Here is a 14,636-nt window from a genome sequence, read left to right on the forward strand (position 1 = left end):
TATTTTAGCATGATTTTATTTATCCAGGAGATAGACGTTCAGCCAGAAAAATGGATCTCTTGGTTTATACTTATAATAAAAATCAGTGAGAAAAAAAAGTATTCAAAACACTTCAGCGTCCCTTAATATCGTTGCCGTCCTTTTACAGAAGACAGATATTCATATTCTGGAAATTAAACTTAAGGTAGTACTATGACATTAGACTTAAAAGCTGAAGCTGTCTAAATTTCTACCGAAACAACTGACGATATAAATTACATTACATTCTGATTAAATACATGCAAACGGTGATATGCAGACTTAAAAATGTCTTACATGGACAGAATAAATAACTAAATAAAAACATTGTCTGATCATCAAGACAATATATTGAGATGCAGAGAGAAACCCACATCACAGGAACAGAATCATTACAGTACAGCATGCTAGAAGCAGCCATATGAAGATCACCTGCTGCGGGGCAGGAAGGCGCCTTGCTGAAGGCAGCTTTGTGTGTATAAAATAAGCTCCTAGTTGCTAGATGCTGAACTGCCTGCAGCCCAGCTCATCACATCTTAGGTAACAGAGTCATGTGTCACCCACAGTATAAAAGAACCACTTGGGGGAAGCTGCATTTCACTACTTTTTTTTTTTTTTTGCTACTCACCCTTTTGCCCAGCAAGTGGGCATTTGAGTGAAAAAGAAAAAAAAAAAATTGTTTTAAAGCTAAAAAACATATTATTGTTTTTTTGCTTATAAGATATAATATCCTTTGGGGATCCCACACTCTCCTACAGCAGTAGTGACATGTTTAAATCGCATTTACAGGGACATATTTGTACATTTGACAATCACTGATGTAGGGAATGGTTATCTGGTTTATCTGTAAGGGAAACCAAATGGCTAATGCACTGAGGCCTTGGTTCTCCCTGGCTGCCCCGAAGTTTACATGGGAGACCAGATGACCGCAATAGTGACAACTAGCTACAAGTCAGGCCTCAGAAGACTGTTCCTCTTGAAGCTGCAGTCACAGCTTTCTTAGACACCACATCGTGGTGACAGATCTTGAGGAAGGGCATGTCTCCTTCCACCTGTTTTGAAACCAAAAAACTCCCCAATAGGCCGGGCGCAGTGGCTCATGCCTGTAATCCTAGCACTCTGGGAGGCCGAGGCGGGAGGATCGCTTAAGGTCAGGAGTTGGAAACCAGCCTGAGCAAGAGCGAGACCCCGTGTCTACTAAAAAATAGAAAGAATTTAATTGGCCAACTAAAAATACATAGAAAAAAATGAGCCAGGCATGGTAGCGCATGGCTGTAGTCCCAGCTACTTGGGAGGCTGAGGCAGGATTGCTTGAGCCCAGGAGTTTGAGGTTGCTGTGAGCTAGGCTGATGCCACGGCACTCTAGCCCGGGCAACAGAGTGAGACTCTGTCTTAAAACAAACAAACAAAAAAACAAAAAAACCTCCCTGATAGAGTTAATTCCCAAGGAGCCTGTTTTACTTCTTCATGTGATGTAAATGGTACCTTACTTTTCTCTCCAGTCTGCATTCCCAACCACTCAGGAGAATTAAATCAGCCCAGTCTTCAGCTATGAGAGGCACATGCATCTCGTAGAAAATACAGTAGCTACAAACGGGGACTTAGAAGGTGGGTACCCATTTAGGGGAGTCTTGCAGTCAGATCCTGCCCTGAAGACAAGAGAAACTTCTCTAAATGCAAAGGTTGCTACCGACACAGTGCTCTTCCATCACTGCAGAAGAGATGTTCCAGGGACTGGGTTTCTCAGACACCCTCCATCCACCTGGTGATTAGTCCCTTGTTTCCAGTGTGGCAGAAGGTGACTGCTAGCCTCTGTGTGTGGGACTGTAGCCTGCTCGCCTGGAATGGATGCAAGAGACCAGCTCTTACTGCACAGAAAAGGCTTTCTAGAGTCCAGTCCTCTCGCTTGGAAACTGAGAGGTGCATTTGCACTTTAGGCAACAAATAGCCAACAAAGGATGTGGGTAGTCATAGGTGGGATGTTACATGCCTAAACAGAATGAGATAGGCCAGCGTGGGCCAAACACAGCAAAGGGATGATCCAAACTCATCAGTTCAGGCTGTTAAACGGTTTGAGGCACAGGGATGTTGAGTTTTTCAATGTGATGGATATTCATTCCCATTAGGCGTGATGGGGAGGGGGAGATGTGGTCATGTTTTTCCAGGCCTCATTTTGGTGGCCCCAAATGTTCAGTCCCAACTTAACTTCCTGTTCTAGCCTCTGTGGAGCTGACATCCCAAGCTTTCCAGTAGATCCCAGTCCCTCGGAGAGGTGTGGCCCGAGCCTCCACATCAACAGGAGAGCAATGTGAGGGCTGTCGCAGGCGGGCATCTGTGCATTGCCAGCTTGTTGTCTGCCGCCTAGGAGCCAGAGGGGAAGAGACACAAAGCCATTACACCACCACCAAAGGACGAACAAAGAAAGTAGAGCAGAATCCCTCCCCACCCCCAACTCCCCGACCCCTCATCCCCGTTATCCACACACATACACGCGTGAACACACTGCTGGGCCTCACACGCACCTGGGGGGGGGGGGTCAAGGGAGTCAGGCAAATACTAACTGCATAGTCATAGGCTTTCCTCCCTGAGAAGATGATCTTGTGACCATGTTGGACCAGGCGCTCCTTTTAGACCTAGACCAGAAGCTACATACCCAAGACAGGAAGCAGAAGCAGCCGGGGTCCCTCAGGGAAGAGGAGAGTATGTAGGCTACATCAAACAAAAGACCGTGCCAAAAAGTGACACTGTAGCCAGGGGCTACGTGGCTTCTGGGAAGAGTCCCTGCCGTTGTAGTCACCGCAGTTCATTCTGAACTCAGTCATCAGAGGAGATCGGCTTCTTCCGGTAAACTGGGATCTAATGTTTTATTTACCCTTCCCCTGAGAACAGTGTTTCTAAAACGTTAGGTGTGCATGTGAATCACCTGGTGATCTTGTTAAACTGAAGATTCTGATTCAGGATGTCTGGGATGGGGCCCGAGATTCTGCATGTCTAATGAGCTCCTGGTCCTTGTTACGGTAACAAGGAATAAGGCATGAGAATGGTGAAACAATCCCAGCCTATATTTCCCGTACCAGAAGTTAAATCCCACTTTATACCACTGACCATAATCTCTTTAGAAACAGGCAGGCCATATTATAAGAGCAACATCCCACTAAATTCTAAAAGCTCTCCAAAATTTTTCTTTATAATAGATAATATGAGTTACGTGTCGCTAATGGGAGTCATAGCACAGTGTGGTCAAATGTAATTTTTTCTTAATTCTTATATAGGAGCTGACTACTTAAGTTCACGTTTTCCATAATGTCCTTCCCATCTTCCCCAGAAGGTGGTAGAAGAGAGCCATGCCTACACCACAGACTCCAATTACACAGAGAACTTCCCAGCATCTCAATTATTGTGCAGCACCAGGCAAAGTTTTAGGGGTAGGGGGTGGGTGGGGAACAAAAATCAAAAATACAAAACAAAAAACCCAGGAGCCTTCTGATAGGTTCAAGTTACTCAACAATTTTATTTACCCATTCCACACACACACACCCACACAAAAACACATTTTGAATACAGTTATACACACCTTAAGTGTATCTGAGTGGCATATTCTGTTATCAGAGTCACCAGATTAAATCAGAATGCTGCTAAAGACTTATGTCCCTACTTTCAACAGAGCTGTGCCTAGGAAATCTACAGTAGAACTCTAGCCCTAGGCTTCCCAATCCAGCCCATTCTCATTCGAGCCCGTGGTGCTCAGCCCCACTCCACTCCCCTCCAAAGGGCACCATTCGTGATCAGTCCATTGCTTTTGCCATAGCAAAACCATCACCATATCAGAATGAGTTGATTTTGTTACTTCGACATATTAAAAAATGTACATCAGCAATTCAGATACAAAAACATTGAGTAGGTAAATATTGGTCACAGATATTCAGGGAAAGGCTTACTGGAAAGAATACTTTTACCAACTCTTAAAATCCATTTTTGAATGCAAAATTTCCTTTGCATTTTTATTTATTAGATTAGGAATAAAAGGCAAAAATGCATGGCAGTCTAAAAACAGCAGCACTATCCAATGGAATGCTACATTCCATAACAGGGTAAGTTGAGGACACAAACAGTTCAGAAATGGACGGTATAAGTGAAGTCCTGCCCCAAAGCAGGGGACTGGATGAGACGACTTCAAGTAGAGGTAACAACTTCAGGCTCTTAACAGACATTCCCTTGGCTGAATTCATAAAATACTACACAAGTGATTACAACCATTATCTTTAACAAAATGATGAGAATTTTGTCACTAAAGTACAAGAAATTTCTATTAAAAATCATAGTGTACAGAACCTCCCCATAAAGAAAATGTATGGAGTGCTTAGTACCTTTCTTTGTAAGACACATGCTACAGACAGAAGATTGCAATAATGTGTATATACTACCAATTGGTACAATCAGAAAACAGGTAGACTGTGAACTTACAGACCTTACTAGAGCTAGTCAGACAGCACCTAGATCCTACCAGTCTATCAGTCAGTTTAGCACACAGACACTACTAGCATCTGTCAGTCAGCAAGCAAGCAGTTACTGTTAATAACTAGAGTCTGTCAGTCAGTGAGCACATAGATGCTATCAGAGTATGTCAGTCAGTCAGCACACAGATCCTATTAGAGTCTGTCAGTCAGCAAGCACACAGACACTACTACAGTCTGTCAGTAAGTATACAGACCTATTAGATTCTGTCAGTGAGCACATAGATGCTATCAGAGTCTGTCAGTCAGTCAGCACACAGACACTACTAGTCAGTCAGTCAGCACACAGACACTACTACAGTCTGTCAGTGAGTATACAGATCCTACTAGAGTCTGTCAGTCAGCACGCAGACACTACTACAGTCTGTCAGTCAGCACAGAGATCCTACTAGAGTCTGTCAGTCAGTGAGCACACAGATCCTACTAGATTCTGTCAATCAGTACACAGACACTACTAGAGTCTGTCAGCAAGCACACAGACACTACTAGAGTCTGTCAGTCAGTAAGGACACAGATCCTACTGGATTCTGTCAATCAGTATACAGACACTACTAGAGTCTGTCAGCAAGCACACAGACACTACTACAGTCTGTCAGTAAGCATAAAGATCCTACTAGAGTCTGTCAGCATACAGATCCTACTAGAGTCTATCAGTCAGTGAGCACACAGATCTTTACTGGAGTCTGTCAGTCAGTGAGCATACAGATACTACCAGAGTCTGTCAGTAAGCATACAGATCCTACTAAAGTCTGTCAGTCAGTGAGCACACAGATCCTACTAGATTCTGTCAATCAGTATACAGACACTACTGGAGTCTGTCAACAAGCATACAGATACTACTAGAGTCTGTCAGTCAGTGAGCATGCAGATCCTACTAGAGTCTGTCAGTCAGTCAGCACACAGATCTTTACTAGAGTCTGTCAGTCAGTGAGCATGCAGATCCTACTAGATTCTGTCAATCAGTATACAGACACTACTGGAGTCTGTCAGCAAGCATACAGATCCTACTAGAGTCTGTCAGTCAGTGAGCATGCAGATCCTACTAGAGTCTGTCAGTCAGTCAGCACACAGATCTTTACTAGAGTCTGTCAGTCAGTGAGCATGCAAATCCGACTACAGTCTGTCAGTCAGTGAGCACACAGATCTTTACTAGAGTCTGTTAGTCAGTGAGCATGCAGATCCGACTACAGTCTGTCAGTCAGTGAGCACACAGATCTTTACTAGAGTCTGTCAGTCAGTCAGCACACAGATCTTTACTAGAGTCTGTCAGTGAGCATGCAGATCCTACTAGAGTCTGTCAATCAGTATACAGACACTACTAGAGTCTGTCAGTCAGCACACAGATCCTACTAGAGTCTGTCAATCAGTATACAGACAATATTAGAGTCTGTCAGCAAGCATACAGATACTACTAGAGTCTGTCAGTCAGTCAGCACACAGAGCTTTACTAGAGTCTGTCAGTCAGTGAGCACACAGATCCTACTAGAGTCTGTCAGTCAGTCAGCACACAGAGCTTTACTAGAGTCTGTCAGTCAGTGAGCACACAGATCCTACTAGAGTCTGTCAGTCAGTAAGCACACAGATCCTACTAGAGTCTGTCAGTCAGCACACAGATCTTTACTAGAGTCTGTCAGTCAGTGAGCACACAGATCCTACTAGAGTCTGTCAGTCAGTCAGCACACAGATCTTTACTAGAGTCTGTCAGTCTGTCAGCACACAGATCCTATAGAGAGTCAGCATACAATCCTACTAGTCTATCAGTCAGTAAGCACAGAGACCTTACTAGAGTCTGTCAGTCAGCCAGCACAGAGAGCCTACTAGAGACAGTCTTCTAAACAGTATGAGTCTAAATTCAATCTCTGGATACATTATATCTTCTGATGTCTGTGTGGCCTTGAGGGGAAGTCAGAGTTCTACTTATCAATGTTCAACCTGACTTAACTGTTATACATTTTTAAAATAAAAATATTGTAAAACACATATAAGTCAAAATATATACTAGAAAAGCTGAGTAAATCTATCAAATTTCTTGACACCAAACAGCATGGCTTCTGGGCTTGACAAAGACAATGGAATGTATGTAAGACTACATAAACCAGATACTGTTTTTTCAATTACTAGACACTCTTTCCCTTGTCCATCGGCCATCCTAAGCACCAGTGAGTTTCTCAGATCTCCTACACATGCACAAAAAACTGTAAAATGAATTTATTTCCAAACAGCTATAGCATATGTTTCTTCAAAATGCCAGTGCCCCTGAAGACCAAATGTGGGCTGCAAAGAGGATTATCCAGATGATAACAAGGAATATTTAACCATTCCATCTAGGAGTGCAAATGTATAGTATCCCTAACTCTAACTTGGGAAACAAGCAAACAACAAAAACCAGAAGCAATGATAGAGGGCATATATATCCCTAGCACAATACATGAGTTTTCTTATTCTACTTTTCAAATCAAGGTAAAACCATCCCTTTTATCAAAGTAAAACAACAACAAAAAAATACAAATAATAAGTAATAGCTAAATTCCAATTTGGGGATTAGGAGATAGAACAGAAGCAGGTTCTCTAAGTCTGCTTTAGATTCCTCTTTCAAATCTGTCATAGACTTCCTCATTCAGTTTTGAAGCAAGTACAAGAAAACAGAATAGATAGTAATTTTCCTTTCCCCATTTTATACCAGTAGATTAAATGCTAATGTCTTCACCTATTTCTCCCATAACAAAACTTAAAGCCTCAGCAAAGGGTACTCTGAAGTCCATTTTTTCTTTGTAGGACTTGTGCTACAGAAATGATCACAGTAGTGTGCATGTACTACCAACACACACCCAACAGAAGTTACACACAACAGAAGTTACTTGTGTAACAAGTAAACTTCTGTTACACAAGTAACAGAAGAGGGGACAAAGGCCTAGAAAAGAAAGACAGGAAGTAAGACTTCTCTAAAATTTGGAGTCAGAGCTTTTTCCCATTCCATATTCTCCTGGCTTCCTTGTGTTGAACTTCTTGGAAAGGATCTTGACCTAAAAACTAAAGGTAGTGGAAAACTTTTCTTGTCAAATTCCAATTTCTCGTGTTCTACCTGAGGATAATAAGACCACCAAAACGCCTCTTCTGGGGGATGCAAACTAGCACAGGAGAGTGGTGAAATAATCAGCACGTTGAGAGCCAGAATGAACATCCCAGTGACCTGCCTCTAATGCTGGGGTTTATAACATGGTAACACAATGCTAAGTTTGTTAGAGAAGGCCACTCATGCTAAGAGTAGGTACAGTCTAAATCCAATGTCTTTAGATCAAAGTGCTCCCTCTTCTCATTCATTAGCTCTGAATTATTCTTACTGTGCAGCAAGAGAAAAGACTGAATGCCTATCTGGGCTACAGATGTCACCCTCCAAGCAAAGGTACACAAGGTGACCCTGTAAAAGTGCCACATACCCCCCAAACCACATCCCATTCTTGCAATGGTGGGGGCACTCTCACATGTCAACCCCTTTAGTGTTATAGCCACAGGACAGTAGAAAAGTCAGCAATCTGTACACCACTGCGACGGCCAGCACTTCTAGACGCAGTGTGTTGTTCTTTTGCCAATGTTCATGTTACAAATTATATGTCCTGTCTCTTAAAATAACCTTCCTCAGGGCAAGGACCTTTTTGTACTTCTGTGTATCCTTCCCCCACCAGCCCGGAGCCCCACAAACAAAGACACTACGTACACATTAGGTAACAGAACAACAGGTTACTTTATGTCTTGGATGAAGTTTTGAGAAGACTCTAGGCAAGCAGCCTTTGGAAACTGGCCATGCACTTGTGACAGAGTAAAGGACTCGGAATTGGGAGTCAGTTGTTGGTTAAGACAACCTTTATCATCCTACAGATACTACTTCAGTACCTCTCTCCAGGGTGCTTAAAATCCCCAGCTGTTAGCCAACGACAATTACATAATTCAGTGGTGTGTTCCACATCGCCCTGCAATATAAAGGGTTAAAGATGGGACTAGGGAAGGGGGCATGGGCAATATAGATAACCTTAACACTTGTACCCCCATAATATGCTAAAATAAAAAAAAATTAAAATTAAAAAAAAGATGGGACTAAAACCTACAATAACCCTCTAAAACACAGCAGCCTGCCTTGGAGGGTGTTATTTGATTTAATATTACGATCTGCTCAAATATAATGTATACCTCCAAAGAACTGTCCATTCAGAATCATCAGGAATTCAGAATTCCTAGGTTGATGCTTTGTCCCAGGAACTACTATTCCAGTATTTTTTTCCACCCATCTTTCTAAGGTAGAGTTCTTAACCTGGGTTACAAATCATCAGGGAAGCTACTGAAACACACGCATGTCCAGACCCCATTCTCAGAGATTCTGAATCGATATTAAGCCTAAGGCAGACACGGGTCTGTTTATGTTCCAAAATATCTAAACAGGATTCAAAGGAACACTCCTAGATGAGAACCACAACAAAAGGTCTTCCATTACCAAACAAAAACAAAACAAAACAAAAATATCCTTGGAAAATAGCTAACTTGTTCTCACTGGTTATCTCTAAAAGACAAAAGCTCCCCACTTTAAGGTGGGGAGACACCTATCTCTTTTTAAAATGTCATGAGAACTTTAAATTTGCCTCTCAGAAAAATGTACATATATTCATACATATATGTACATTTTGCATGCAAAATTGGGAGACAGAGTAAGCCATCATGGACTAACAAGGGGCTAAGAATCCCTTCTCTAAGCATTTCCTATTTAACCCTACAAAGAAAATGAAACCACAGAAGTAAATAGATAATATAAACCGTCAAGAGCCAGACACCACAGGGTTCCAAAGACTCCTTTTATGAGACAGTTTCTCCTTATGAACACAAGAATACTCCAATGAGAAAGATTAAATGTACCATCAAGCTTTACCACATTTGGGGAAGAAAAAAATTATCCATATTTTAAAAATTGCTCATATAGGAAAAATTTCATTTTTAAACTTAAGGAGAATGTGCTGAAAATTATTAGAAAATGAAAAGCAGCACAGAGAACTCTTCTCTGCCTTTTTCCTTGAGCAATTCAAACATCAGGGGTGACGCCTGAACCTAACTCCATCCTGAACAGCCCCACAGGTCACCGGCTTTGGCAGAAAAGGTGTTGTGAATGACAGAGAACCTGGGAACCACTGGAGAAGAGACATGACTGTCCTCCAAGAAGCCTCCAAGAGCTAGAGACCAACCTGCTCTTCTAAACCCGACTCCACAGATACCAAAAGACCTACGCCTGACTCTTCAAGTTGAAAACACAAACCACATCCTCAGAGCCAGCTTCCCCAAAGGTATTGAAGACTTAGGATTGTTTCTCACGAAAGGAGGCAAAATTTCTCACCCTATGTCCACTTGCAAGCTCCCGATTATTCTGTGGGTGTTCGGCAGCCTGGGCTGGCCCTTGCAGGACCTGGCTGGAGAGGAAGGGAGAAGGGGAAAGAAAGACTCTCCCAGGCCAGACCCATTTAGGCCCACTGCAGAAGGCATTACCTGGGCCAGACTTCTCTCTTGCCAACCATCCCCCTCCTTCCTAGACAGACATGACAATGCCATGCATTACACTGGACAGTCCGAAGGGGAGATGAAAGAGGGGGAAGAAAGCAGTCAAGTACGGACAGTGAGGAAAACACACACTAAAGAGACAAAGGTGAAGAAAAACTGGGCTTTTGTGTACCCCTCCCACACCCCACTGCCACCACCAAGACCACTTCCCCAGCTCGAGCACATTAGTGAGTGCAGACACCAGGGAGCAGAGAGAAGAACCAAGTGTATGGGGCACGCTTGGCCCCAGGGGAGTGTATCCTTTCCCTCTTCCTCCAGACTTGCCCTAAAGGACTCAACTTGCCAACCTGCCCCCAAGCGGGGAGACGTTTCAAACTGCAGACCGGCTCTCTAAACTGGGTCTGCAGATACATGATCTCAGGCTCTGTGTCACGATTAACAGGTGAGGTGTCCGAAGTGGGGGTTGGGGGAGGAAGTTAAATGACTCCTTGGTTATTAGTGACAAGGGCAGGAGGCCAAGGCTGGAGGGAAACACACGGTTACGCCACCGGAATGCTGGCTTGGGTCTTCGGCTAGTCGGCCCCTTCTTGCATGTCCGGAGCACGGAGAGGGCTGAGGGGCTCGAGGGGTCGGCTCCCAACACTGTAATTTCTTGGACGCCTTATTGTATTCGAACTGGACAGAGGCGTAAAGCTGTTCCTCCTCATCCTTACAGGGGTTTGGCTCTTGGGGAAGTTGTTCTGATTGGAAATGGAGGGACACCACACAAATGAAAGCCACGCCAAAAGCTCACTCGCATAGGTTAAATAACGCTTGTAACCACAACAGCTGCCCTCACTCCTGCTCCTCCGCGCACGGGGTCTCTCATGGGACAGGGGACATGGCCCAGTCTCCTAGCACCAGGGAGCTAAAAGGGTTGTGCAAGTGAGAAGCTCCTTGAGAGCCATGTGCCAAAGCAGGAAGAAGACTCAAAGAAAGGAAGGGGCTTATTGAAGATCACACTGATGACCAGGGACACACCTAGGACTGAACCCAAGTCTCTTGACTTTACAGGCGCCTCTGGACTCTGCTTTCTCAGTGGAGACCTTCCGCGTTTTGCTTCAGCCAGGCACTTTCCATATTTAATTGAATTTCTAGGAGCCAACTTTCAAGGTTAAGACTCATGAAAGGAGTATTAATTTAAAAAATAATAATTCTAACATCTCTTCCTTTTAGAAGTAAGCAGACTACATAGGACTTGAGTTCTGGATCTGTTTCCCTTTAGTACATAAAAGAAACCCCAGTCTCTTGATGCTAAAGGTTCCAAGACTCAAGATGGCAAGGAAACTGGCACGTTCTCCCGTGGGAAAATACTTACAGTCGGCTTGTCACGGTGAGTGTTCACAGCCTCCACGTTGAGTTTAATTGTTTCCACTTTGCACCCTGGGAAAACAGAGGGAAGAAACGAAGCTGTCAGGGAAAAAGCTCAAGAGAAAATTCCTTAGTTTCATGATGGGAAAGTATACCATACAGGTATGTATGTATTCCCAAATACATACATATATACATACATCTCTTTAAAAATGGAAGGCACTGATGGAACTTCCGTGGTATAAGTTGAACTTCTATACAAACTGCAGAGAAAATTCAAATATCCTGACCTTCCTTGATCCCCACATTCTGTCAGCCCCTAAGCTCATAGTTACCGTAGGCCACAGGAGTAAGTTTGAAGATGGTATGAAGTGGGCATCTCAAGTATGGTAGCTCATCTGAAAGCAGAAAGACCAGACAAGAGAAGTCTTAATATTGGGGACAAGGTCAAGTTAGTAGGAGAGAGATTCTAGGGAGCTCATAACAAATTCTCTTTATCCTGACCACTACCTAGAGTTGCACAGCTCCTACCCTAAACATCAGTCAATTCTCATGACCAAAGAAGCCCCGCAAGCTTCTAAGTGGCTAAGGAAGGAAATGAGGCCATTTCCGATCCTTCCATCAAGCAAAACAGGAATAAGTGCCAGGGGCCCAGGGAAGGGGTCCACCTGGGTATAGCAAAAGCCAATAATGCCTGGCCACAAAAGCTTCCCAGCAGTTCGGGGAAATGAAAGGGTGAAGAAATTTCTAAGATAGCACCTTCCTAGTAGTCAGAGTGACAGGCTGGGAATATTCAGCCACTTTCCTGAAGCTGCCAGGAGCGTCAGCTTGATGCTGGCCCTTGAGCCAGGCAGGATCAGGGAGTGCGAGCAGCAGCCACCCTCCGTTGGGGGTTTTTGCAGCAGCAGAGCGACTTTAGTAAGTAGCTGACCCCGTGGCTGCCGGGAGCCCCACACTGCTGCCTGAAGAATGTACTCTACGTTGAGTGGAAGAGGGGAAGGTCCGGTTGCTAAGGATCCTGGTGCCACCGTGAGTCCAGCCCTCTCCCCATGGATGCATCCCCCAGCCCTTCCCGCAAGCTGTACCTGCGCCTTTATCCAAGAAGTAGGCCAGGAGGCAGCGCATGACAGCCTGGTGGGAGATGACGAGGACGTTGCCCTGACGTTCCAGCTCCATGATGACGGGCTCCAGCCGCTGCACCAGGTCCTGGTACGACTGTGCGGGGAAATGGGGCGGGCTGGCAGGCGGCCAGATGCAAGCTGGCAGCCAAGTCAGCATCTGGGGCCCAGAGTCAAAAGGCTACTTCTTCTTCCCCAGCGGGCTTTCCTCCTGGATACTTAGCAACTTTATGTCACCTACTAACTGTCCCCAGCCCTGGTATCACTTGAGAGTAATCACATCTTTCAAGAGCAATATTCAGACCAAGAAAACTATGGGTCCAGAAGAGAAAGTCTGAATTCAACCTGGGCTGGGTTTTTGTTCCCATAGATTAATACGGGCAGCATATAAGACAACAAGAGACCCCCAGGAGTGTCCTGCACCTCTGCCATTCTCTTTTATTTACTTTTGCCTCACACATCCCTAAGTATAAAGCCACTTAGTCCAGGAAACAGCCTAAAACAGTGAAGATGACAGGGCAATAATTCATATCCCATATATTTACTTGATGACTCCATCTGCTTATGTAGGGGTGGGATTAAGGAAATAGAATGAAAAATAGAAACTAAAAGAAGATCATGTTGATTCCACAACGTATGCAACATAAAGCAGGTCTTGTCACCCTTTTCCCTGGAGAGCTTAACAAATTAATGAGGCATTTGGCTGCCTAAGCTGAACTGGACCCAATATGACTCAAGGGTAAGAGGATAAACAATGTCTAGACACCCCTCAAATCACATTCAATTCTTCCCCCAAACCAAAGCTAAACCTCGGCAAAGGGCTATGCAGTCACTCCATGTGAGCGAGGCTCACCTCCCCACCAGGGTATCGGTACAGATACTTGTCTTGATCTCGAAGTGCAAATTCTTCTGGATACTGCTCTTCTATCTCTGCATAGGTCATCTCCTCACACACGCCCTGCAAAAAGCCACACTGGCTTAAAGAGGTAAACTGACCTGCACTAGCCCCATCCCCAGTGAGGAAGATGACACTGAAAAACATGAGATTCTCACTGCGGGCCATGCACTGTGCCGGGTCTTTTTGCGCTTTATGCCCGATTGTGCCCAGGGAGTCGAGGGGTGTCTGCGACTCTCAGGGTGAGGGCCACCACGGAGAGGAAGGCAGCTTCTCTAGCCCCCCTGCCACTTTCTCCTGCTGCTGTGGGGATTCAAAAGGCCAAGAAAAGGCAACAAGACAAAAAGAAGAGGAAGCAGGGAAGGAGGGAAACCGAAAGGACTGGAGACCTTGCAGGAGAAATAAAAGAACAGAGAGGAAAGAAAGGACAAAGAAATTGCTACTTTTGTGCTTAAAGACAGAGAAAAACCAAGAAAAACTTTGGGAAAGACTTTTCCTGAATAGCTGACCAAATGATCTAAGCAGAAATTAAAGAAGTGGGTTGTTGGCTATTTCTTTTTCCCAGGCGGCAAACATACAAAGGAACAAAATGAGTCCTTGTTAGCCCTACTCTCCCCAGGTGCCAGAATGGCTGGGTCAAAAATTGGTTTGGGTCCCATCATTGACCAAAGAACTGAAACAGGCAGGAAATCTCATCTAGGGGTGCAGTTTTCCTCCCTGAACTCCCAAACTGGCCACAGATTCAGCTTCCTCAAAGTTTCTACTTTCTGTTTCTAGTTTCCTAGATAAAACTGCCCAAGTAGTGACTTCTCAGAGTTCCTGCCTAAATACGAGACCCTTATTGGCTTAGCTTTTTTTTTTTTTTGCCTTTTTTTTTTTTTGGCCTTCAGAGTTTCCTACTCACAGCATCAATCTCATTCAGAATCTTCCACTGCTCATAGGTCACTCCAAGAGACTCTGCAGTCTGGATAGTCCTCTTCAACTGGCTCGTCCACACTTTGAGGTCTGCTATCTCCTGTTCCTCCAGAAACTTCCTCAGAGTGTGGGAAAACTGGGGTTTGAAAATAAAAATTAAAAAAAGAAGAGAGACAAGAGACATATGCACACACGCACACACATGCACAGAGACTAACTCAGCCTGAAATGGGCAATGTGTATAGCGCCATAATCAAATCCATAAGGTGCTACAGTGCCACATAGTTAATA

General features: G+C 44.3%; 1 protein-coding gene across 8 annotated transcripts in view; it reads right to left on the reverse strand.

The window, feature by feature from the left end:
- The window catches only part of PFKFB2 (6-phosphofructo-2-kinase/fructose-2,6-biphosphatase 2), a 26,850-nt gene continuing 12,214 nt past the window's right edge, over positions 1-14,636 (reverse strand). For 3 of the 8 annotated variants that reach the window (XM_012760697.3, XM_012760690.3, XM_012760683.3), the window contains 7 exons: positions 14,335-14,481; positions 13,389-13,493; positions 12,503-12,632; positions 11,753-11,815; positions 11,425-11,489; positions 8,424-8,500; positions 1-2,379 (listed from right to left, as the gene is read on the reverse strand). In XM_012760697.3, coding sequence (XP_012616151.1) covers positions 2,220-2,379; positions 8,424-8,500; positions 11,425-11,489; positions 11,753-11,815; positions 12,503-12,632; positions 13,389-13,493; positions 14,335-14,481 — 747 coding nt within the window. In that variant the 3' untranslated portion in view covers positions 1-2,219. Of the gene's footprint in view, positions 2,380-3,505; positions 10,808-11,424; positions 11,490-11,617; positions 11,816-12,502; positions 12,633-13,388; positions 13,494-14,334; positions 14,482-14,636 lie in introns of those variants that run through there. The other 5 variants (XR_012914473.1, XR_012914474.1, XM_012760754.3 and 2 more) reach the window with 5 other exon arrangements.

Source organism: Microcebus murinus, chromosome 23 (genome assembly GCF_040939455.1).
Source record: "Microcebus murinus isolate Inina chromosome 23, M.murinus_Inina_mat1.0, whole genome shotgun sequence".
In the NCBI taxonomy this organism is placed as follows: domain Eukaryota; kingdom Metazoa; phylum Chordata; class Mammalia; order Primates; family Cheirogaleidae; genus Microcebus; species Microcebus murinus.